At 40.5% G+C, this 22,400-nt stretch overlaps 1 protein-coding gene across 1 annotated transcript in view; it reads left to right on the forward strand.

The window, feature by feature from the left end:
* Nucleotides 1–22,400, forward strand: part of AMPH (amphiphysin) — a gene marked incomplete at its 5' end in the record, with an annotated part of 110,557 nt that overhangs the window by 58,103 nt on the left and 30,054 nt on the right. The window contains 9 exons of the mRNA XM_084280548.1: nucleotides 2,068–2,162; nucleotides 6,328–6,423; nucleotides 6,893–7,000; nucleotides 7,375–7,460; nucleotides 9,425–9,500; nucleotides 10,412–10,494; nucleotides 13,128–13,266; nucleotides 16,190–16,318; nucleotides 21,827–21,934. Of these exons, the coding sequence (XP_084136674.1) occupies nucleotides 2,068–2,162; nucleotides 6,328–6,423; nucleotides 6,893–7,000; nucleotides 7,375–7,460; nucleotides 9,425–9,500; nucleotides 10,412–10,494; nucleotides 13,128–13,266; nucleotides 16,190–16,318; nucleotides 21,827–21,934 (920 nt within the window). The remainder of the gene's footprint in view (nucleotides 1–2,067; nucleotides 2,163–6,327; nucleotides 6,424–6,892; nucleotides 7,001–7,374; nucleotides 7,461–9,424; nucleotides 9,501–10,411; nucleotides 10,495–13,127; nucleotides 13,267–16,189; nucleotides 16,319–21,826; nucleotides 21,935–22,400) is intronic.

Below are 22,400 nucleotides of genomic sequence, written 5' to 3' on the forward strand. Positions count from 1 at the left end.
AGCCTCCCATTCTCTTCCCTAAGCCCTTTGCAAGTACCAGTGCAGATGGGGATGTACAGACCAAGGTGGCAGAGGTTAAAAGGAATCTTGCATTGTGAAAAAGCAGCACCATACTTTTCAGCTGGCTTAATTTAGTGAGAAATAATAACCAGTCTACAGGAAGGAAAGGAGATTTTGAAGGGCTGTAAGCCGTTTTACTGCCTAGTTGCCAGCAAATATTCTCCAGATACATAAATCTTAGAATCAATTATGTGATTTCTTAGAAGCCATAAAACTATACATCATTATTCTGTAAAAATTTGCAATGAATTATGCAATGATTTAATTGCTGCAGTGGAAACTGTATCGGGTAACTAGCAACAACAGATATATAACCCTTATGGCAGGATAGGTCATTGCATATGAAGCTCTCTTTCCCATTCAAATAATTAAATAGTAAGAGCCAGGACAAGGTGCAATCTCTGCAATCTCTAGGGTGCTTAATGGAAATGTCTCTGCACCACCAGCCCTGAGGCCCTTACCACATGGGGGCCTGTAGGAGTCCTTTGGGGTTCTGAAGACAGGAGCACTTTCCCATAGAAAGCAGGAAGATTTCATGGAAGAGCCTCAGACTTCAGTGATTGGTTTATTTGACATAATTTTTCCTGAGCGATTCAATTATTTTGGCATTTATAGTTATTAAATAAGTGACCGAATTACCAAGAAGAAGCAGTGCTAAATGAAACAATTGATACTAAATATAAATTTCTACCTGTTCATCAGCAGTAAAACATCTTTTTACATTTCTTAGTTCTTTAATGACTTGCTTTCAAACAATTCATCTTTCTCAGGGATAGCAGTTAAACACAGCAGAGAGAGAGGCAGCCTGCAGTCTATGGCTGACACTAATCCTCTTAGCTTTAGTGCTGAATAATGCATAAAAGGTATCAGTGCATAAGAAATAATTCCATGTGAAAACCAACCAAATAAAAAAACCCAAACCCCAAACATTGGGTGCTGTGAGTTTGTGCCCACAAGCATGAAAAAGAATGGGAAGCCACCAGCTTGGCATAAACCTACACACTCCTTTTGGTATGGCAGTAAACCTAGTATAGGTACAGTAGGAGGCGAGTAGGACGGATGATCTTGGCATGGGGACATTTCAGACAGAAGTCCCTGATGGAGGAAGCCAGGCATTGCAACACTCACTTGCCACATGCTGCAGCTGGATTCGATTGATATTTTGTAATGGGATGTGGTTACCAGATTCTCGGGATTGAAAAAAGTATAAAAGTTGATGCAACTTTTATCGTGACTCAGGTTTGGGATTTTAGGTGTCTTAGTCTCTTAAGCCTGAGTCCTGTACCACTTAAAAAAACAAAGTCTGCTTAGGAAAAAGGTGCTCTGCCCTAGCCTGGTTTGTGACAGAGCAGAATGTAAGCTGCAGGAGGGATTAGCAGGCAGCTCTGTTAGCCTGCCTGCCGCAGAGAATACGTGGTAGGTTTAGCAGGCAGCCTGCTTAAGGGCAAAAGTTCAGGTATCAGAAGGGGTGGAGCATGAGCCATGTCAGCCTTCTTTGTCTGTGCTTTGCCCCTGAGTGGGCAGAAGCAGCTGCCTTAAGCACGGCAATACTGTGGAGGTTTTGTTTTACCTCATGAGAAGATTAATTGTAGTGGCAATGGAGATTTTAGATGGGTCCTGCCTGGAAAAATATGTGAAGATCATCTGTAATCTGTCATATTCTAGGCAAAAAAACCCTCCTTCATTCAGGAGCCCATTCTTAGCTAGTGATATATCATCCTAAGCATTAACCACAAAGGGGAAAAGGAAAAAACACATCTTTGCATGGCAAAGTTTTGGTAGAGGTGATGGCTACTGTGTATAAAGATGGATTAATCATTCTGAGAGGGAGATTTCTTGTTAACCTGGGGGGCCTGGGTGAACATAAAGGTTTTGTTTCAGCTCTGGAAAATTAAAAAAAAAACTATGCTAGAGGGAAAAGTCAGTACATGGGGATCAAAATAAAGATATTTAGCAACTACTTTTTGTAGTTTGCAGTTATGTGTTTCTCCTCCTGTCTAATTACAGGGATGCAAGATGCCTCAAAGAAGCTTACAGAATCTCTTCATGAAGTTTATGAGCCAGATTGGTACGGACGGGAAGATGTGAAAATGATTGGAGAGGTAAGATATGTGGAAAGAGTAAAAAAAGTATTTTGGCTGCAAATGGATTAGCTGAGCTATTGAGAAGCGTACATCTAAAATTTCTGTGAATTCTTCATTAAATCCTACTTTGAGCATAGAAATTATTGGTCTTGTGAAAGGCACCTCCTGCTGACCACATGCCGCGTTTGCAGTGTCTGTTCTACAGACCACTTGTGTAAGTTCCCACTGAGGTCAACGTCTGTGTCCTGATAGCAACCGATTGGCACATTGGTGCTCGGTATCTTACTTGTGGTTTCACAGTCAGGATTCTCAATTCAACTGCGTGTTGAAAATGATAAAATCTGCTTAGCTTTTTGTGCTGCTTAATAACTGTTTAGCCAGTGATGCTAAACAGGATACTTGATGGTACGCTCACCTTGCTGTGACAAGAATATGGAATTTAAGGCCAGGCTAGGCTGCAGAGCACTATTCATCTTAGCTTTTCTGAGGTTCCTTCAGTGATCAGAGAGAAACAGGCTTTTGTAGAGGACATTGCTTAACTCAGAATTGCCTGCTTAGAGTAAACATCCTTAATTCTGGGAGGAGTCTGTCAGCAAGCATGAGGGTAGTGACAACAAAGTGTGTACAGCTTTTAACCACCCAGCATCCATTGCATAAGGCCTCCTGGAAAATATAATTAACAAGAAACTGAGAGACAGCACGGTCTTTTCAAATGTGCATAATGTTTCCTTTTCTTCTCTGTGGCTGCCTTCCTCTACTTTTCTCTGCTGCTGAAGGCATGGTGTGGGTTTGATTTTAAAAACACCCCACTTCCAAACCCTCTAAGTTAGGAAACCATAATATTTCTATTGTTTTAAGTAGAAAAGCTGGAAGATCTCCTGCTGCACCATGCTGTAGCACTTCATCTTGTATCAATGGACAGATTTTACACTCAGGAATTTGTACTTGTGCATGAAAGGAACAAAATTTGGCTCTTAATCTCTATTAGATATAGGGATAAATGTCAGATGTGTCTTCGTCCTGGTTTTGGCTGAAGTAAGAGCTAATTTTCTTTCTAGTAGTTGGTATAGCACTGTGTTTTGGAAGGGGAGGTGTGAGCAAGCAGTTGCATGATGCTTAGTTGCTGGCTGGGGTTAAACCATGACAGTCTTCTCAATAAGAGACTGATGTGGACAACATTACAAAATGTCTGCAGTCACAAATGTGGATTTATGCATCCATCAACCTGGAGTAAAGAAGAATGATATATTTGTGCAGTCCAAGATATAAATGATCATTCCAAAAGTAATTATATAAATGATCTATTGATATAATGATATATTTGTGCAGTCCTGTATATAAATGATTGTTCCACCTAAATGACCTTATTCTGTATGGTAGGGAAGGTGATTCCTTAATGAACTCTTCAGCCATGTTTTCTGAGCCCATTAGCTTTCAGAAATCATCCATGATTTTAATTTGACCAAAATATCTATCAGCAGGATACAAAGGCAAATGCATGAGACTGGCATTGCTTGCTATGATCTAATCCTGTGCTGCTCTGTAGACCACTTGTTGCAGTTTTGTGAGGCTGTGCTGCTGAGACGGTTTCCTTAAGCAGCAGTTACAGTTTTCTGCCATCCTAAACTATAAACAACGAGCAATTCAAGGCCAAAGTTGTGGCCCGAGAGATAGTCAAAGCGCTTCTGAGAATCACAGATAGGAGAAAACAATCTGGAAGTAGCTGCATTTTGCCACCGGAGAAGGGAGTGAGAAGATGTAATGAGCTGTGCAGACACCAAGGCCGGAACAGGGTAGGGGAGGAGACGACCCAAGTGCCGGAGAGAAAGATGCCCCTGCAGCCCATGGAGAAACCCATGGAAAAGGCTGAGATCCCACCTGCAGCTCATAGAGGGGCTCCACGCTGGATAGAGCAGGTGGAGACATAGAGGAAATGTTGTGACCCTACGTTGGAACAAGCTGCTGCCAGCATTTGCAGCCATGAAGAGAAACAGAGACACAGAGATGAGTGAGAGAGAGATTTGCACTGGAACAGGTTTGCTGGGGGAGGCTGGTGACCCCACAGAGGACTGGGACTGGGAGACATTGTGATTTATGACTGCCCACCATAGCAGTGACCCATGCCAGGGCAGCTGGTGAATAGATAAAGCCCTGGGGAAAGGCTTCACGTTGGAGAGGTTCATGGAGGACTGTATCCTGTGGGTGAGACCCCACAGTGCAGCAGGGGGAGGGTGTGGAATGAATGTGTCCCATGTCCCAGCCCCCCCCAGCCAAGAAGGAAACCAACTTGCAAGGGACTGACCGAAGCCCCCATCTCCCAGTCCCTGCTCCCCTGTACTGCAAGCAGGGGGAAGAAGGGAGTGAAATCATAGCTAGAGTGAAGTCTGCTAAGAAGGGAGTGGGGAGGGAGGTTAGAGGTGTCTTAAGATCTGGAAAACAGCTTGTGAAGAAGTAACTGAGAACCCCATTTTTTCCTAGTCCCTGCCTCCCTGTACTGCGAGCAGGGGGAAGAAGGGAGTAAGATCATGACTAAAAGGAAGTCTGCTTAGAATGGAGGGGTGGGGGGAAGGTGCTATCAAGAACCCCATTTTCCCCAGTCCCTGCCCCCCCTGTACTGTGAATGGGGGAAGAAGGGAGCAAAATCCTGACTCAAGTCTGCGAAGAAGGGAGTGGTGGGGGAAAGTGTTTTAAGATCTGGTTACGTTTGTTTTAAGATGTGGTCGTGCTCCCAACTCTGGTTTCTTCATTGTTCTTTGTAGTGCAGTGTAATAAAGTAGAGTAAGTTTCTCTCTTCTTCACTTTGTGTTGAGTCTGTTTTGCCCACATCGTTGATGTTAGAGTGATCTCTCCCTGTCCTTATTTTGACTCCTGAGCCTCTTAATATATATTTTCTCCCCTGTCCAACTAAAAAGGGGAGTAATAGACTGACTTTGGTGGACGTCTGGCCTCCAGCTAGGGCTAAACCACCACACCACTGTGACTAAATATTGTGTTAATAAACTAGATCTTTCTTTTAAGCATGATTAATAGGTTGAATTAATTCATTAGGGATTCTATTAGGGTAAGAAGAGAATGAACTGAATGTTGGCATCACACAGTATTTATTATATGTCCTGTAGTGGCTCACAGTGACACAAACACTAGGGAATAACTTTGCCGACTAGCCAGTGAGGATAAGAACCCTGAAAAGCAGTGCTACCCCCTTTAGCCTCCCTCCTATCAAAGGGGGGAATCCAGTGATGTTGGAAATGTTCAAAGAAAAGGGGGATCAGCATGTTTAATGCGGGCTAATGACTTGTTTGGTTGAGAACCTGGAAACTTGAGCAGTACGTCTCTGTGTAAAAGGATTTGCTTTTGGCAAGGTATCTCTCACCCTGCTCCCTATGGGGTCCTTCTCACATCAGCAGTATTAACATGTTCTTAAAAACTGGAAAAACTGCAAGGAGTGTCTCTTGGTGACTGCTGCAGAGTTGCAAAGGGAACTGGGGAAATGCACTGTAGCTTCTGGAGGAGGAGGGCTTTTGTTTATTTTGCCTGCTGATGTTGGCATATTTCATACCTGTCATCCCAATTCTCAAACAGTGTGAGATAATGTTCTTCTCTGTCCATCAGCCATTTCATCAAATGTACCTTAATGGCACAAAAAGCAACTGTATTAGAGTTGGGTCGCCACTGTTTTTATTTTAAAAACGATGAAGCAAAACTAAGTTTACAAATCTTTGTAAATTATGGGAAACCTGCTTGCTTTTTTTCCTTTTTTTTTTCCCCTTTGTTTTATCTACTCTTTTATTTTTAGTTGTACTCCTTTTCTCTGTAAGGAAGTTTCATCACCAGTGAACATACTTAGGCTTAAGAACTAGGGCAGCTTCAGAGTTTGTGTTGTTGTCAGGGACCTGAAACTCTGGGGATGAACTTGAAACCTTGATATCCTTATTTTCACAGAGCAGTTACTATTTGAAAGAACGAAAGCACAAACTAGCTGCTAAACTAAATCTTTTGTTCTGAATTAAAACCTGCAATGTCAAGTACTACTTTTCATTTACTTTGTAAGCGCACTCTGATTTACTACCATAAAGAATGTTTTAAATCTTCAAAAAGACTAATCTTTACCAGTTCCATTTGTATTTCTCCTACCTTTGGAGGGGAATTAAACTACTAAGGTTTCTCTTTTCTACCTTCACAGAAATGTGACGAACTTTGGGAAGACTTCCATCAAAAACTGGTGGATGGGTCGTTGTTGACCTTGGATACATATCTAGGACAATTTCCTGATATCAAAGTACAGTAATGATTTCCTATAAAGCACAATTTATAAGATTATCATGGAGTCATCTTCATTATGTGTTAGAGCAACCATCCTGAGAAATATATTTTAAGCATTTTTCCAACTGTAGAAAAAAAAATGTTAATTATTCATTAAACTTGCACACTATATATAAGGGAAAAAGGAGGTGTTACCACTTATTCTGGAGAAGGAGGCAAGTCTTACATAACATAGATATCTCACTTTCAAGGCCTGTAAGCCCTACGCCCACAAACCCCTTCCAAACAATCTGTAAAGTAATTCCCTATTTAAAATAAGGTGATTAGCTTGTCTCTTCTACCACGTCCATGTTCTTGCATGATATAGTAATTTTAATATGGACAGCAGAAAAGGGACAATATGTCAACAACTTAAATGACAATGGAGGTACAGTAGCTTTTTTTAAGTGCTGTTTGTCCTGACTTTCATTTCTGTCCCTGTACAGACTCGCATTGCAAAACGAAGCAGAAAGCTGGTAGACTATGACAGTGCAAGGCATCATCTAGAAGCCCTGCAGAGCTCAAAAAGAAAAGATGAAGGCAGAATTACCAAGGTAGAGCAATCATAAGGATGCTGGCAGAAGACTTCGAGAGTTTGGGTGGCATTTGTTTCTGTGCAGACTCTGAGCACAAAGTTTCTCCTCTTTTTCCTCTAGCATTAACTAGCAATATCCTTTAGCAGAAGTTTGTATTGATTATTTTGGTAGATGGGGAAGGCATGCCAAACCTCTTTCAGGAGTGAATCCCCTTTGACCCCTAACTTTCTTTCTTGATGAGACCTAGGGGACAGACGGTCCTGTGTTGGTCTCCATGGTGTGGAACTGAGTCACATCCTTGTCAAAAAATTTAAAAACCTACCAAACCAAATTTGGTAGGTTTTGCTATGTCACAGTGATTGCAGAAGTCTCTCTGTTTCATTTTGTTTTAGGCAGAAGAAGAATTTCAGAAAGCACAGAAAGTTTTTGAAGAGTTTAACACTGATTTACAAGAAGAGTTGCCATCTCTGTGGTCACGGTAAGCCTAGGCAGATGTTGTCTGGAAGGCCTAATGGTGGACTAAGTGAAGGAAACCAGGGAATTTTAAGGAGCTGATGATAAAATGCTCCAATGGCTTCTTGAAGATCCTATCCATTGTCTTTTTAAAATAATAACAGGGAAAATGCCTGAAAATGACCCAAAATTTTATTTATTGTAATGCTTCTTTCAGTGTATCTTGGCACTTAAGTTTCTTTATCATATCTTCCTTCTGAGGTGCAAAAAGGTCTCCATTGTATGGATAACAAAATGTGACAGAACAGATAACAGCAGATCATGACTGCGGCCAACTGCATCAATCACCTTTCTCGGAAACCTTGGTAGTGGATACCCAATCCTTTCCAGGAAAAAAATGCCACTTGTTAATAAAAGGGATAAAATGTTTCCACTGTCAAAAGTAACTATACAGGGCAGCCACAAACTTTTCTTGAAGATTTGCAGTGGGTCTATTTATTGGTCATTTTTCTGTAAAAGGTATTGACATGAAGAACCTTACATATGTATAAAGATTTAATGCCAGTTGTTGTTTCCCAGTTCTAATAAAATACTGGCAAAGCACTAGAAGAAGGGAAACATAATAGTATAGCTACTTCAAAATACGGTTTTGTGCTGACTATTCTGTGATGTAAAAACATTTGATGGCATAGATCATTCATTTGGGATGTATAATCATAGACTGTTTATACGGAAAATGCAGACAAAATGAATGAGAGAACAACAGCAGTAGAAAAATAAGCATCTCATTAGTGTGCGATGTTCTTTAATAAATGACTGGCTGGAGTGGAAGTACATTGTGAGTCACCGAAATATCCCTTGTCTTCTCTGCCTTCTAAATTAACTCCTGTTAAATTTCAGATCAATTAAGAGTTTTTCCTGCTGTGTTTCTGCCTATTTCAGTTGAAAAGTTTCTTAGGACTTCACAATATTTATTTTATGGGCTTACTAAAAGTAAAAGCACATATGAGTGATTTAGAGTAAGGGCCCTGTTATTTCAACACGTGTGTTGCCCACTATCTAGTCTCAGGGAAAGGGAGAATTTAATTTGAACAACAGGCATCATTTAAAAGAGCAATTGCTTTCAGGGTCCTTTATTTTTAGTTACTACAGTTCTTCAGGAAGAAAATGATCCACTGAGTTGACATTTTGCAGGCCCATCCTTAGCCAAATATGATTTTTGTAGTAGAAGTTAGGAGAAATTACACATGAAAGTTTTAAATAGGAAAATAGTAATAATAATAATAAAATTCAAAATGAAAAAATGCCTTTCTACTTTCAAAGTGTACAAAGATGTATGTATTACCCCAAGGAAGCAAGCAAGCAAGCAGATTTTTTTGACTGCATGTTTAGTCTGTATTAGAAATGTCTATCCTATATTAGAAATTCTTTTCCTCTTACACATGCATGTGTGTATTTCAGGGCTGATGTCTTTAGGGAGGGCTGAGCCCAGGACACCCACCCCCAGCTGTACTGAGATTCGTACCTTAGAGCTGCCTCAGGCACACCTGCACTGCCTGGGGCCTGCAATGGCATCTAGATCGCAGGCATTCGCAGTGCCAGAGTGGTACCTCTCTCCTTCCAGGGAATGGTTTCCTGCTGTCTGATGGGAGATAGGGTGCCCAGAGCCCCTTCCTTTCCATGTGTTTGTGCTGCATTTGTACAAATCCTTCTCTGATCTTCCCTTTCTCTAAAACAAGCTGAAGCCTCCCTGTGTGGAGTAGTCTCAAGTTGAATCACTCTGCAGAGTGAAATACGGTTCTTCACACAAGAATAATGAAGAACAAACTAGTTCAAAATTTGGACGTTCAATCATATTACTTGCTTTGCTAAGAATAAAAGTCAAGAATGTTGCTTGTAGACTGGGGGAAAAAAATAACTAACTTGCCTTTGTGGCCCTCCCACCCCTATCTTTTATTCTTTTTCTTTTCTTCATGACATCCTCCGCAGACGAGTTGGCTTCTATGTAAACACCTTCAAAAATGTATCCAGCCTCGAGGCCAAGTTTCACAAGGAAATAGCTTTAGTGAGTAAAAACTAATATCTCATGTATAATGGATTATGTGATATGTATAGCAGCAAGCATCTTGTGACGCAGCAGTAAAAATCTAACAGAGGCACGCGTGAGAATTTGCCCTAGCTCCAGATTTGTAGTATAATCTTTATATTGGTTTCTACTTGCCATTTTTGTACTTTCCTTAAGGAAAGGGTATCCCATACAATTTTGGATTACAATGCATTATCAGATGTAGCACTAAATTCACTTTCTATTTTGATAGCTTCTCTATTCCTTATAGTATATTGTCATCCTCAATATTTTTTAGTGTGTCCCATTGCTAAACATCTCCTTGCTTAATCAGTACCAGAAAAATATGTCAAGCAGTCCCTTCGAAATTGCTGTACATATTGATAATCATGCAACATTATATCTGGGACTGGTAGGCAAACAATGCAGTTTCAGGGAGGATCTTGTGAATATTCCTTGCTAAGTGGTAATGTATTCTTATCTGCAGTAACCTACTAAAAGGAATAAAAATGGTATGGAAAACTCGCTTGACTCAAGTCCCACAGAAATGCAGATTAGGTTTTTGAGGGGAAAACATTAATTTTCTCAGCAACCCATGTTGCTTTAAACTTTAGACAACCTCCTTTATCACATCAGGCAGCAGTCAGTCACACTTACATGCTTGTTCTCTGAAAACCAGCTTATGTTTTTGAAGAACTGCTGTTATATTTGACTCTGTGGGTTTTAATAGGTCTCTACTTAGGCTTTTGATATACATGGCTCTGAATATTTTTGGAAAGACCTATATGCCATTTTAAAGTTATCTGATTTAAGGTTATGAGTTATCAGACCAGATTTATCACCCATGGTTTTGTTGTTAATCATTAATATAATGCTTCATATAAACTCAGGCATGTGTTTTGTTTTCTCAGCTATGTCACAAACTATACGAAGTGATGACGAAGCTGGGAGATCAGCATGCAGACAAGGCCTTCACCATTCAAGGGGCACCAAGGTGAATTTATTGGGTTTTTTTCATTAATTGCATTGCTGTAGGCTTTCTGGGTTTCACCATATTTGTACTGATTTCTGCACAACACAGTCACTGGGTCTGTTCGTTCAGGATGTTAGATGAAAGTAGCTTGGAATAAGTCATTCTCAACATGAATAAAGGTACAACACTTCATTCATCAACCACCCATTCTTCCTTTTTTAAAAAGCATAAAAGCTGGATTCACAGCTGTTGCAGTTTAGCCTAGTTCACTGTAAACAGTTACACCAGCATGCACCAGCTACAAATATGTAGCTCATTTGTTCTTAGATGTTTACTCTACAGCAGTGTTGGTAACTGAATTTTTTTTTTTAAAGCCTTGAAATACTTAGGTGTGTGTTTAGTTCCCAAGGGCATGTGATTAGGTGGTAACCCCAACTTTTGTAAGTCAGCTTTTATCTCCTCTGCTCATGGGAGAGTCAAGAAATGTGATCTGATAGTGCATCATAAAAGCTGAAGTAAAAAGAATGCCACAAAATACCATACTTTTAATGACTTTCAAGAGAAATCATGTCTTAAAATGTAAAGGAAAGCAAAAAAAAGTTTAAAATCAGATGGTTTTCTTAAGGTCAGTTGATGTCAGTGCAGTATTTTTAATTTTTTTGCATGCAACAAATGTAACTTTTCTGCCATAATTTGATCTCTTGGCACTGTGGTCATGACAGGCAGAAGAGTGAAATTGTGAAGCAGTGAGACTTACAAAAACACAATGATACCTAGAGGGAATACACAAATCCTGAATTTCCAGCCAATCCCACCTTATCAGAAGGAATCAAGACAATGGTATAGCTACTGCTAATTTGCCCTCAAGATGGATTCAGATTAGCAACAATTTAGGCTGACCAAGCAACATAACATCTGCCTCAAACATATGGCAAAGAATTTTACATTTGTTTTGATCTCACTTCTGAAAGAACAAAGAATAGAATATCAAACCTTCTGACCAAATGCAAGCTTCACAACTCCTTTATTAATAACGTGTCCAAAATTTTTGTTTTCAATTAGTTCAGTGTTAATCTGCACTCATACATACTGCCTTCATAGAGCTGTTAGCTCATGTATCACCACTTCCAGACCCTTTTGGATGGACTCATGAGCTGTACTGTGTTTCTATGAAGCACTTGTAAAATACTTTTGTGGGACGTAGTGTTGGAAAACTTCAAGAAGTTTTTGTAAAATCCAGGTATTTTGGTCACCTAGACTATGTCCAGTGTGCACATACTCCCTCCCCCTGCATTCCCATCCTCTTCAATGAGATAAAAAAATAATTACTCTAGCTGCGAATGAGTAGGGACAGGTTAATTCAGTGTGATCTTCTTAACATATTTTTAAAATGCTTTTTAAAAAATCCATTATTTTTTTAATTACCATTTTGCTGTCCCGGTGTTGTTCACAGAGCCTTATCTGAAAACCTGGATAGATTTTGACTTCCATTATTAGTTATGGTGCTCTAAATGACTGCTCAGTAGTGAGTCTTTGTAAGATAAAACAGCCTTCCTTTTGACATGTATGAGAAGTAGATAGTAGACATCTCATCTTTCCTTTAAAGAACTGTATAAAAAGAAACATCTTAAAAATTTGTAAGAATATCCTGAAGGCAAATACTGTACCTGGGAAAGAAATTTCTTAATAACTACTCATATTTTTCTTTTTTTAATATTTTCACAGAAAGAGGTGGTGAGTGTGAGCTAAGTCTGACCTTTTCAAAGAACGAATTTTTCTTGTGTTAGCATTAGGAACACGTTGATGGTGTGGTCTCTTCAGGTAGTGCTTTTGTTCTCCCTGAAGATGTGTAGGACTCGTTCTTCTTTTACTGAGTACTGTGGTCATTGAGTGCTGTAGTTTATAGTCTCTCTGAGTTGCCAGCTTTCAGCATTTCTAGGTAGTCTTGGTGTTTGCACCAGGTCTTTTCATGGGAAAGGCAGATCCTTTCTCAGGACTTCAACAGATCTTTTCTTAGTATCAGCAGAGTTCTGTTGAAGTCACTTGACTACTGTTTGTTTATAGTTGTGGTGAGTTGTCTCTCTAAATAGTGAGTATCTTTGTAATAATCTTGGTTGTGTTTTGTTTTATTGAAACCTTTCTGAAGTTGCTGAACTTTTAAAATTATTTTTATTATTCATTGTTATGAACAGATTAAATACCCGTGGGGTTTTTATCTTTATAGCCTTTTATACTGAGAACCATGTGAAATGAAAACAATAATTCCATCTCACATTTTATGATGGTTACAAACTTATATGGGAAATATTATTTCAAATACAAAATCTGAAAAAATGCAGGTGCTGTGTTTCCCTCAAGTTATAATGATCAGGTAAACAGATGTTTTAAAAATCATCATCACTCAAAATTAAAACTTCCTTTGACACTGAAGACAACTGAACTTCAATTTAATGTAATTGCAGTTCTAGTTTCAGTCATTATTATAATTACTCAGTTCATCCCCGGTGTGTACTGCCGTTTCTGGTCACTGGCATTACATTAGGTAATTTTCTTCACAGTGGCTGGTGCAATGCACTTCAGCTGTTGCATCAAACTGCTGAGGTACTAAATCAGCATGGTACATATGTCATTGACATTGCTTTGTTCCTGTCCAGCGATTCAGGTCCACTCCGCATTGCAAAAACACCGTCACCACCAGAGGAGGGCTCTCCCCTGCCCAGCCCAACTGCTAGTCCCAATCATATGCTGACACCAGCATCTCCGGCACCAGCCCGGCCTAAGTCACCCACACAGGTAAGTGGAAACCTAACAGGAAAAACCGGTCTGCTGTGTAGTAAAAGATAGCTGAGATGATGCAGATAGTGGGTTTTTCATCTAGGAAGTAACTGAGAAATGAGAGGGAGGCCACTGGCTCCATTGCTGTCCTATTCAGTGGTTGCTCACTCCTGTGTCATCAGCATATGTGGAAAGTAGCTTTTATATAAGGAGGAATGAAGAAAATTTGAGGTGTCTGGTGAACTGGGGGGACTTTGCATGGTCTTTAAGGACCCACATCCCAGCTGTGATAGTTGGATAGTTGATTTCAAAAGCCTCCTTGTGAATCTCAGTGTTACATGTTTCTGTTCTGTATTACTGATAATTAAAGGTGTATTTGTTGTTGTTATCACTGGCTGAGAAGTTTGACACTGTTGGAGTCACTGGAATAATTTCTATTCTTACCAGTACTAGTGAAATAATATTGAGTTTCATGCGTCAGTTTCATCTGTAGCATAGGAGATGTCTGTGATACTTTGTGAACATAACAAAGGATTTTGTTGATGTTACTGATGTTTTCAGAATTCAGATAGCTGCTCTGCTGACTATTTCTACATGGGTAGCATGTCAGAATTCGTCTTTAGTTTTCTCTGGTTTCCCAAAAAATGACACCTTATTGCCTGAATATTCATATGGTACAACTCAGTTTAGCCTTACTGGTGCTAATGGTGTTACATCACCATACCACATGAAGATTATTTTTTTTGTGGATTTGTTTTTGCTATTTTGACAGATTTTAAAATTCCATGGTAGTATTTGGTGTTATTCCAAGCAATTGGTTTGTCAGTGTTACGGTTTAACCCCAGCTGGCACCAAATGACCACCCACTTGCTCACTCTCACCCCGCCGTGGTGGGATGGGGGAGAAAAGCAGAAAGGTAACAATGAGAAAACTTGTGGTTTGAGATAAAGTCAGCTTAGTAGATAAAGCAAAAGCTGCTCATGCTAGCAAAGGGAAACCAGGAATTCATTCACCACTTCCCATGGACAGGCAGGTTTTCAGCCACCCCCAGGAATGCATGGCTCCATCACATGTAACGGTGACTTGGGAAGGCAAAGACCATCGCTCTGAACGTCCCCCCCCTTCTTCCCCCAGCTTTATATGCTAAGCATGACATCATATGGTATGGAATATCCCTTTTGGTCAGTTTGGGTCAGCTGTCCTGACTGTGTCCCCTCCCAGCTTTTTGTGCATCCCCAGGTTCCTCTTTGGTGGGGTGGTATGAGCAGCAGAAAAGGCCTTGGCTCTGCATAAACATTGCTCAGCAGTAACAAAACATTCCTGAGTGATCAACACTTTTCACAACACAAAACACAGCCCTGTACCAGCCACTGTGAAGAAAATTAACTCTGTCCCAGCTGAAAGGAGCACACATAGTTATGTGAATCTCTGGAGAGCTGGGGGAATTAGTAACCTAAGCACCTGTGAAGTGCTGTGATGGTTCCCAGAGGTGATATGCTCTTAAGAGTTAAGTAGGCTTTAAAGGTAGCAACAGGTGGACAGGAGTGAGATCCCAAAGCTAAATGGAAATGAACTTAAGAAGCCAAAAAGCTGCAGAGGCCTGATTCTGTACAGTATTGCCCTTCCAACTATGGACTGCATAGGAGAGAAAGTACCTTGTGCTGTGTGCCCATCAGAGCAGAAAAAAATCAGCCAATAAATGCTTTCATGTGAAATCTTAAGCCTTGAATTAGAATGAATTTGAAACATAGAGTTGTTTTGCTGTTCCCATTATGTTTATTTCTAGGTATTTGGTGGCCAACAAATGTTTGATTCCTTTTGTTAGAAATGAAAAAAGGTCCTAAAAACAGGACTTAAGGTAGACAAGTAGTGAAGCAGTAATTTATTATACGTTCTTGCAAGAGCGGGTGACCCAACAAAAGTAGGCACACTTTTGGTCAGTGCCTGCAGCCTTTTTATACCATACATCTATACATATTCATCACCTGTCCCGCTTCGTATTAAGATGAGTTCAAAGAGGTGTTTCCATAAACTCCTCCCAATTGCGTCTGCGCGTTGTCCTGTGGTAGTGGTCGTCGGGGGTCTCAGCGATGAAGGCTCCGAGTCTTCCTCAGGTTGAACCTTTCACCTCCTTCCTCTGTTTAACTATGGATTTTACAGGCTCAGCCAAGGGCCCCATCCACAGCAGTACACAATATAATACACATGGCATGTCTGGGACATTCCCACTTCCATTGGTGAAGAAAATTAAAATGTATGAGTCCTTTTGTCTGGGACAACTGCTTACTGGCTGGGACAACTGCTTACTGGCAAGTAGTTGTCTTTATCTTAACTTTCCCGGCAACTGACAGGGCCCTGGGCTGCAGGAAGTCAAAGCTCCAATACAGGTTTCAGATTACACGTGTTAATTTTGTAGCCTCTGAAAAGGTTTGTTCTCTCCTGATCAAAATGATTAGATTTATCGAGACCCCAGAGACCCCACATCGTTTTGCCCGTTTTTCCTGTTTGCCTTGATGTACAATCAACATGGTTGAAGCCTGTTCGTTGAGCCTGATTTCCTTAAGTTCCAGCCCATGTCCTCAGTCACGATTTAACCCCTTATCTCATTGTCCAGGATCATCTGTATCTTTTAGCAGAGCTATGTACTCAAATTGAACCCTTGAGAACAGTATTCCCCCTTATTTTATGTGCTATCCTAAATTCTCTACACAGGATTCCTGATGAGGCAGCCTAAGTCCTTTAAGTCAGTAAAGAATACAATAACATTTTTCAGTTTGCAAAAGCAACATTTCTTAGCACTTTCCACACTTTCAGTTCATGACTTACTCTCACACTTAAGGTGAAACAACAGATAAAAGCCTAACACAAGCTGTTTGGGTCTAGCTTAAAGGTCTTTCTTTTATCCCTGAACTAGTCTGTGACATTTTTGCTGTCTGCCTAGCTAAGAAAAGGTCCACCAGTCCCACCGCTGCCTAAGCTCACACCCACAAAGGAGTTGCAGCAGGAGAACATCATTAACTTCTTTGATGACAACTTTGTCCCAGAAATCAATGTGACAACCCCATCACAGGTAAGCTTCTGAGGATGGTGTACGGGTCCAACCTTGCAATCACCATGACTTTGTCTAAGATAGTGGCCTTGGGACTGATCTCTGTAGAGAAGGAGGAGGGTGCGCCAGATTACCCTTTTTGTTATCTTGAAAAGGTCATGTATACAGTGTTTTCTCTGAGTAGGCCACACAAAATCACTCAAAAGGCCTATTACTGCTGATATATTGAACAAAAATGAGAGATTTCCTAAGAGGCCTGACAAAAACCACAATGAAACACAGCCATGTTTGATATTTAACTGAATCCAGGTTGAATTGCAAGGTGAGAGTTCACCTGAGGTGCTTTTTTCTAATCTTAAACATCCCAAGTGGTACTTTACAGTGATCCTTCATTATTTTCATTTCTCCATCAAAATCATAAAAAGTATTCATTTTTTCTTTTGAGTGATTTAAAAAAAAAAAAAGGCCTGGCTGCTTTAATCTACTTTTTGCAGGGATGAATAGTGCTTCAGCTAGAGTATTCATTCACTTGGTTTCGACTCATAGAAACATTAGTTACACAGCAGAGAAGTGATCAAAATTACTTTTATCTCATTATTATGAATATTTTTTTAATTGCGTCTAACAAACAGAAAAGCCAGAGTTGTGTAAAAAAAAGTCTGTCTAATTTGTATTCATTTATTCAGCTTTCATGCAGTTATGGTAGCTGCTTCATTGTTCAATAATGGACCCTTTCTATTATGGTAATTACAACTCAGAAATCTGAGCCCGGGTCTGATAGACTGGGGACAAATATGCAGATCTAAAGCTTATGCAGAATGTTTATAAATTTCTTGGGTTTATGTGAATTACTGGTTTTGTGTTAATTCATTTGACAACACAGGAGAATGTAGGCACAGCAATGAAAAATAAAATTATTGTAGAGAATTTGATTATGTGATGTTTTGTGTTCTTGTGGAGGGCAGAAAAAGGCACTGGCTGTCCAGGGGGACCTATTTGGAAGATAAAAGAGTTATTTATAGTTAAGTCCCCATGCAGTTAAAGAATTAATGGCAGCTCCCATTGCACAGCTGCATTCTGGGCCCTCCTGCTGAAGGGAGGTTGTAGGTCTGCTGCACCATTGTCCCATGACTCCATGGGAGTTACCGCTCTGACAGCATGAGCCTTGACATCAGTGGGATGAGTTGTTGTATCCTGTGCTAGGAGTGCCCCCCTGCATTAAATGCTGCATTCACCTAACCTTCACTTGTCAGGCCAGCCAGGGAAAACAGAAGTGGAATGGATTTGTTTTTTCCATTAAGAGCTGACACTAGAATAGGGCTTTAAATGAATGTAAGTCACATTTCCAGAATCTTTACAGCCTTTCTACGAGAGATTGGTATAAAAATGGAATGGCATAATAAAGGTGGGGCATGCTTCTGAGAACTGAAATCTTTTCTTTGTCTCTCAAGGAAAAATTGATCCTCCCTTCAGTGAGTCCCTCCCTCCTCTGCAGTCAGTGACCTAGGAATGACCTAAGCTATATTGCCTGGCCACCTTCTCATGATTCATCCACAATTCTCCCTCCATAAAACCCACTCCCCACCCCTAAAGCATCCTTACTCTATCTGAGATCTCAGAGTATATGCAGACATACTCAAAAAGTGAGATGTATACTTTTTATATCCTTCTTTAAGAGAAAGCAGCATCAAAAATGTATTGCAAGAAGTTGACAGGAAAAAGGATTTACTCCTCTATTCTTACAGCATCTCCTACACTCTGAGAGCCCTTGTTGGGCAGCATGGAGGAAGCTATTGAGCCTGCAGAGCCTTCTAACGGTTTAGGATTTCCCAATGGACCACTGCTGGTGTCCCTGGCACTGTCCTCCTGTAAGGGCACAAAACCAACAAGTCGATGAATAGAGCTTTGCTGCTTTAATCCCATGTTTCAGGGAGGGTTATGAACAGGCCGAACGCTTTTCTTGGGAACACAAATAACCAGCAATTGTTGTCCATCTTTCTTTACCGAGCAGTACTAATGCATTCAGTGCTGTACAAGATACTCTAAGACAGTTCTGCTTGATGCTGTTGGAATATTTTGCCCCGGATTCAGCAAAGCAGGTCACACTTCCAATGTATTCATTGTTAAGAGAGGATTTAATTACTGCTAAGTAACAGAAAGAGGTGAGAAGATGTGATACCTCAGCAACAGGATGAAACAGAACATTTAGAAATGAGTGTTCCTTGCTTTGGTTCATGTTTCCTTAACATCACATTGCTCCCTAGTGTCCAGTTACCAGCTTGGACATTGTAGGCCTTCATAATATGCCCCCTCCAGGTATTTAACATGTCTGAGTGTGTCCTACAGCTCTGAATGAACAGCCCATATCTGCTGAGGCTATTTGAAGGCTGGCTTGTGCAGACTGTGTGCAGAGAGAGAGGGTGGCAGTTTTGGTGGTCATTACAGGTTTCTTTATGCGTTCTTCATCCCCTGTGTGTACATGTCCGCTGAGAGGAACAGCTTGTCTTCTGCCACAGCTGCCTCTTTCAAATGTGCCATTTATGGATACTTTGTCATGTTGCAATGGAGTTAACAAAGGATGACTGGCAGGCTTTCCTGTCACAACTTTGTCCCTTATCTGAGGTTCCTGTTTCTCCTAAATCTCCAGCTAACTAGATATCTCAGTTATGCTGTGTGCTTATTTGGGCTTTTGTTCCCAAAGTTATGAGAAAAGTTCCCTTCATTTTGGTCTTAAGCAATGGGTAATAGCAATTTTTGCAGTGATCCAGTACCCTGCCACTACAGACCTTAGCTGTCCTCATGCAAGGCCTAAGTGAGAGTCTTGTGCATTTGACTCAGTCCTCATAAATAACAACTTCATTTTCAAACCTCACTGAAAGATAATGAACTTTTCCATCTCCATCCATTTCTGATTATATGCTAGCCGATGCTTTGTTATCTCATCAAGGTATATGACCATACAAGTGCTAGTACCTCAGGACATATGTGTTGAAATCTGAATGTATCAGATGAGAGGCATGACAGAATGAATGTGGTGCTGGTTTCTGGTAAGGAGAGCTGTTTCGGTGACCAAAAGCAGAGACCAAGGGAAGAGTAGAAGATAAGCCAAATAAAACTGATAATCCCTGTGCCCCCTTATTTTGTAGTCTCCTAGCCTCTGGCTGTTTGCCGCTCAGGGCAAACCTCAGCATGGTTTCTACTTATTTAGTAATCATCAATAGACTACTCTGCCACAAATATGTTCAGTCACTCAGCACATCTAAGATTTTACATTCATACTATCCAATGCAAGGGTGTCCCCAGGTGAACTATGTGCCACATGGAGCACCACCACCTTTTCACAGATTCAGACTTCTGCCCCCATCAACTTCTTGCTTTGGAGGAATTGTGGAGCTGTCAAACTCCTGTCAAATGCCTGTATAGACCCCACTCATGAAGCACCACAGTCATAGAACAGTGCGGGTTGGAAGGGACCCCTGGAGATCATCTATTCCAACCCTCCTGCCAAAGCAGGATCACCTAGAGCAGGCTGCACAGGATTGTATCCAGGTGCATTTTGAGCGTCACCAGAGAAGGAGACTCCACAACCTCTCTTGTCAGCCTGTCCCAGCATTCTGCCACCCTCAGAGTAAACAAGTTTTTCCTCATATTCAGATAAGAGTTCCTGTGTTCCAATTTGTGCCCGCTGCCCCTTGTCCTGTCACTGGGAACTATTGAGAAGTCTGTCATCCCCACTAGCACCCCTTTTCCAGACTGAAGAGCTCCAGGTCACTCAGTCATTCCTAGCAGGGATGCTGAGGAGCTATTTTTACTAAATTTCCAGATGACACAGAGAGATCCAATGTCTTGGGGCATATGAAGACATTATTTACTTGGATTTGAATATTTGTTTACCAATAGTAACACTAATTTGGAAAGTTTACACTCTTAAATGATTTAATAATAGAAAGACTCTTTATGTTACTGTCATCATCATTATTATCTCCTTGTTTTGCTGTTCTTAGAACAGCCCTGTTGTAGACTTCGATAAACTTGGTCACAGTCAGGGACGAGAAGCTGGGCTATGTGGTCTGACCCCATGTTACCATTCTTACATAAGATTTTATGCGAGTGTATGGGTACAAGTAATTTCCTATGCTGTAATTTCCGATCTGAACCCTTTTCAAAATAGGATGCTAATTACTTCAAAAGACAAGCTTCTCCCACTATTTAATAAACACTGAGGAGCTGGCATTAGGCAGTACTAGCCTTGTTACCAAAACCAAGATGCTTGCCTAGAATAATTATCATTAGTGATAATTAAATCTCAGCTACAGTTTCATGTTTGTTGAAGCACACTAATAATTTGTTCATGTTACATTACAGAGAGAAAGGCCTGTAGCCCATTGAACCGATATATGTATTTGCAGTGACCTCAGAGAACCTGGCTAATTCATTAATTGCAAACAAAAAAAGGTTGTAAGAGCAGATAAGTACAGGAAGAATTAGTTAATGTTATGTGAAATGTTTCCTAAAGTTTAGAACTAAGGGCAGCATTAAATGTTGTTATCGTGGGTTTCCCAGTCACCAGTCGGAAAACAGTTAATTCAGTTACAAACTTAATTTTATTAATTTAGCAGGCGGCAATTAAGCAAACAGCGCTGGGCGGCCAGAGCGTCTCAGCTCTATCAACGGCATGCACCGTCCCTCTCCGAATTCAGGTTTTTATAGTCCTTTAGTTCCGGGTCCCGATTGTTTCACTGAGGCTTATTCTGCACATGCGCCAGTTGTTGTTAGGGGGTCGTCTTCTACCTTCTAGTGGTCGATGGGATGAAGTTGCTCCTCTTCCTCACTTGTCCCTTAGTTGACCCCTCTCCCATATTTGGTCATCTTTAACAGCAAGCTCATTCATTGGCTACTTAATTTCTATGGTTTCCACTTCTAAGTTACCTATAACTCAGTTCTATGCTTCGTTAGCAACTAACAATATACGTTACACAATCATTCTTACAAAATCAGAACGTTACAACCTGTTTCAAGGTACATGTGGTTTACTGAACAAAGGCTCATCTATCACAAATGTATATTGTTATTCATTTTAAGAATTGAAACTTAATTTAAATGCATTTATGGCCTTCTGTAATGGCTTATTACTAATGTTTGTGTTTGGGGAGCAATTCCTTTATGAGAATGTATGGATATTGGGTTCCATTTTTAATTTTGGTGTCTGATTCAAAGCACTTTAAAAGGGCTTTCACAGTCAAACAATGAAGACTCTTTCAAGAGGGCTGCAATTTTTTTAGCCTGAAAAAGGCAAAGCTGTGCCACAGAGGAAACAAAGACATCATATGAGTGAAGTTCATAAATGTAAAAGCTACACTAAAGCTCAGTAAAGTCTTGAGAGCTTCCTCCCCTCCTGGCTTGTGCTGCAGCTAGGAAGTCTGTGATATAATTTTTTTTTTTTTCCCTTGGACCTCCTAATATTTTGCTGCCAAGGGCAGCATATGAAAGATGAGTTTTTCAGGAGTTATGTATGTTCTCTTCTGACAGAATGAACTTCCTGAAGCTAAGAAAGAGGAATCTTTGCTAGACCTGGACTTTGACCCTTTCAAGCCAGAAGTTGTATCAACTGGAGTTACTCATTCACCCATGTCTCAGGTATCTCTTTGTCTTGAGATAGACAAAGCATATGAATGCAAAGTGGTGTGTTTTGCAGCAAAGCTTTGCCTCATGTACTAATGAGCAGTGCATCTGCAGTGCCTGAAAAACTTCATTTTCCCGAGCAGCTCTTGACAGCCATCTACCTTTCCCCTTCAGTAACCTGCACTTGATGATGTACTGGAAGGAGAAGAAGTTGTCAGGTGGCAAAATAAGATGTTCATCAATGAGAGCGGTTGCTGGTACCTTCGCCTTGACTTTGCTGTGCCATTATTTTCCATTTTATATAATAACTCTTAGTGCCAGCATTATAATTCTCCAGTGCCTTTTTTTCTGACAACTTTTCTGACCTGGCTTTGACTTTTCATGTCTGGAGAGATGCCTCAGGGGACCTAGGTCTCACAGAGTCAGCATGCAATTGTGTTACTATGATGGAGTTTCTCTACCAATGAAGGAATATGAGCCG

This window comes from Gallinula chloropus (assembly GCF_964237585.1).
Source record: "Gallinula chloropus genome assembly, chromosome: 2".
Classification (NCBI taxonomy): domain Eukaryota; kingdom Metazoa; phylum Chordata; class Aves; order Gruiformes; family Rallidae; genus Gallinula; species Gallinula chloropus.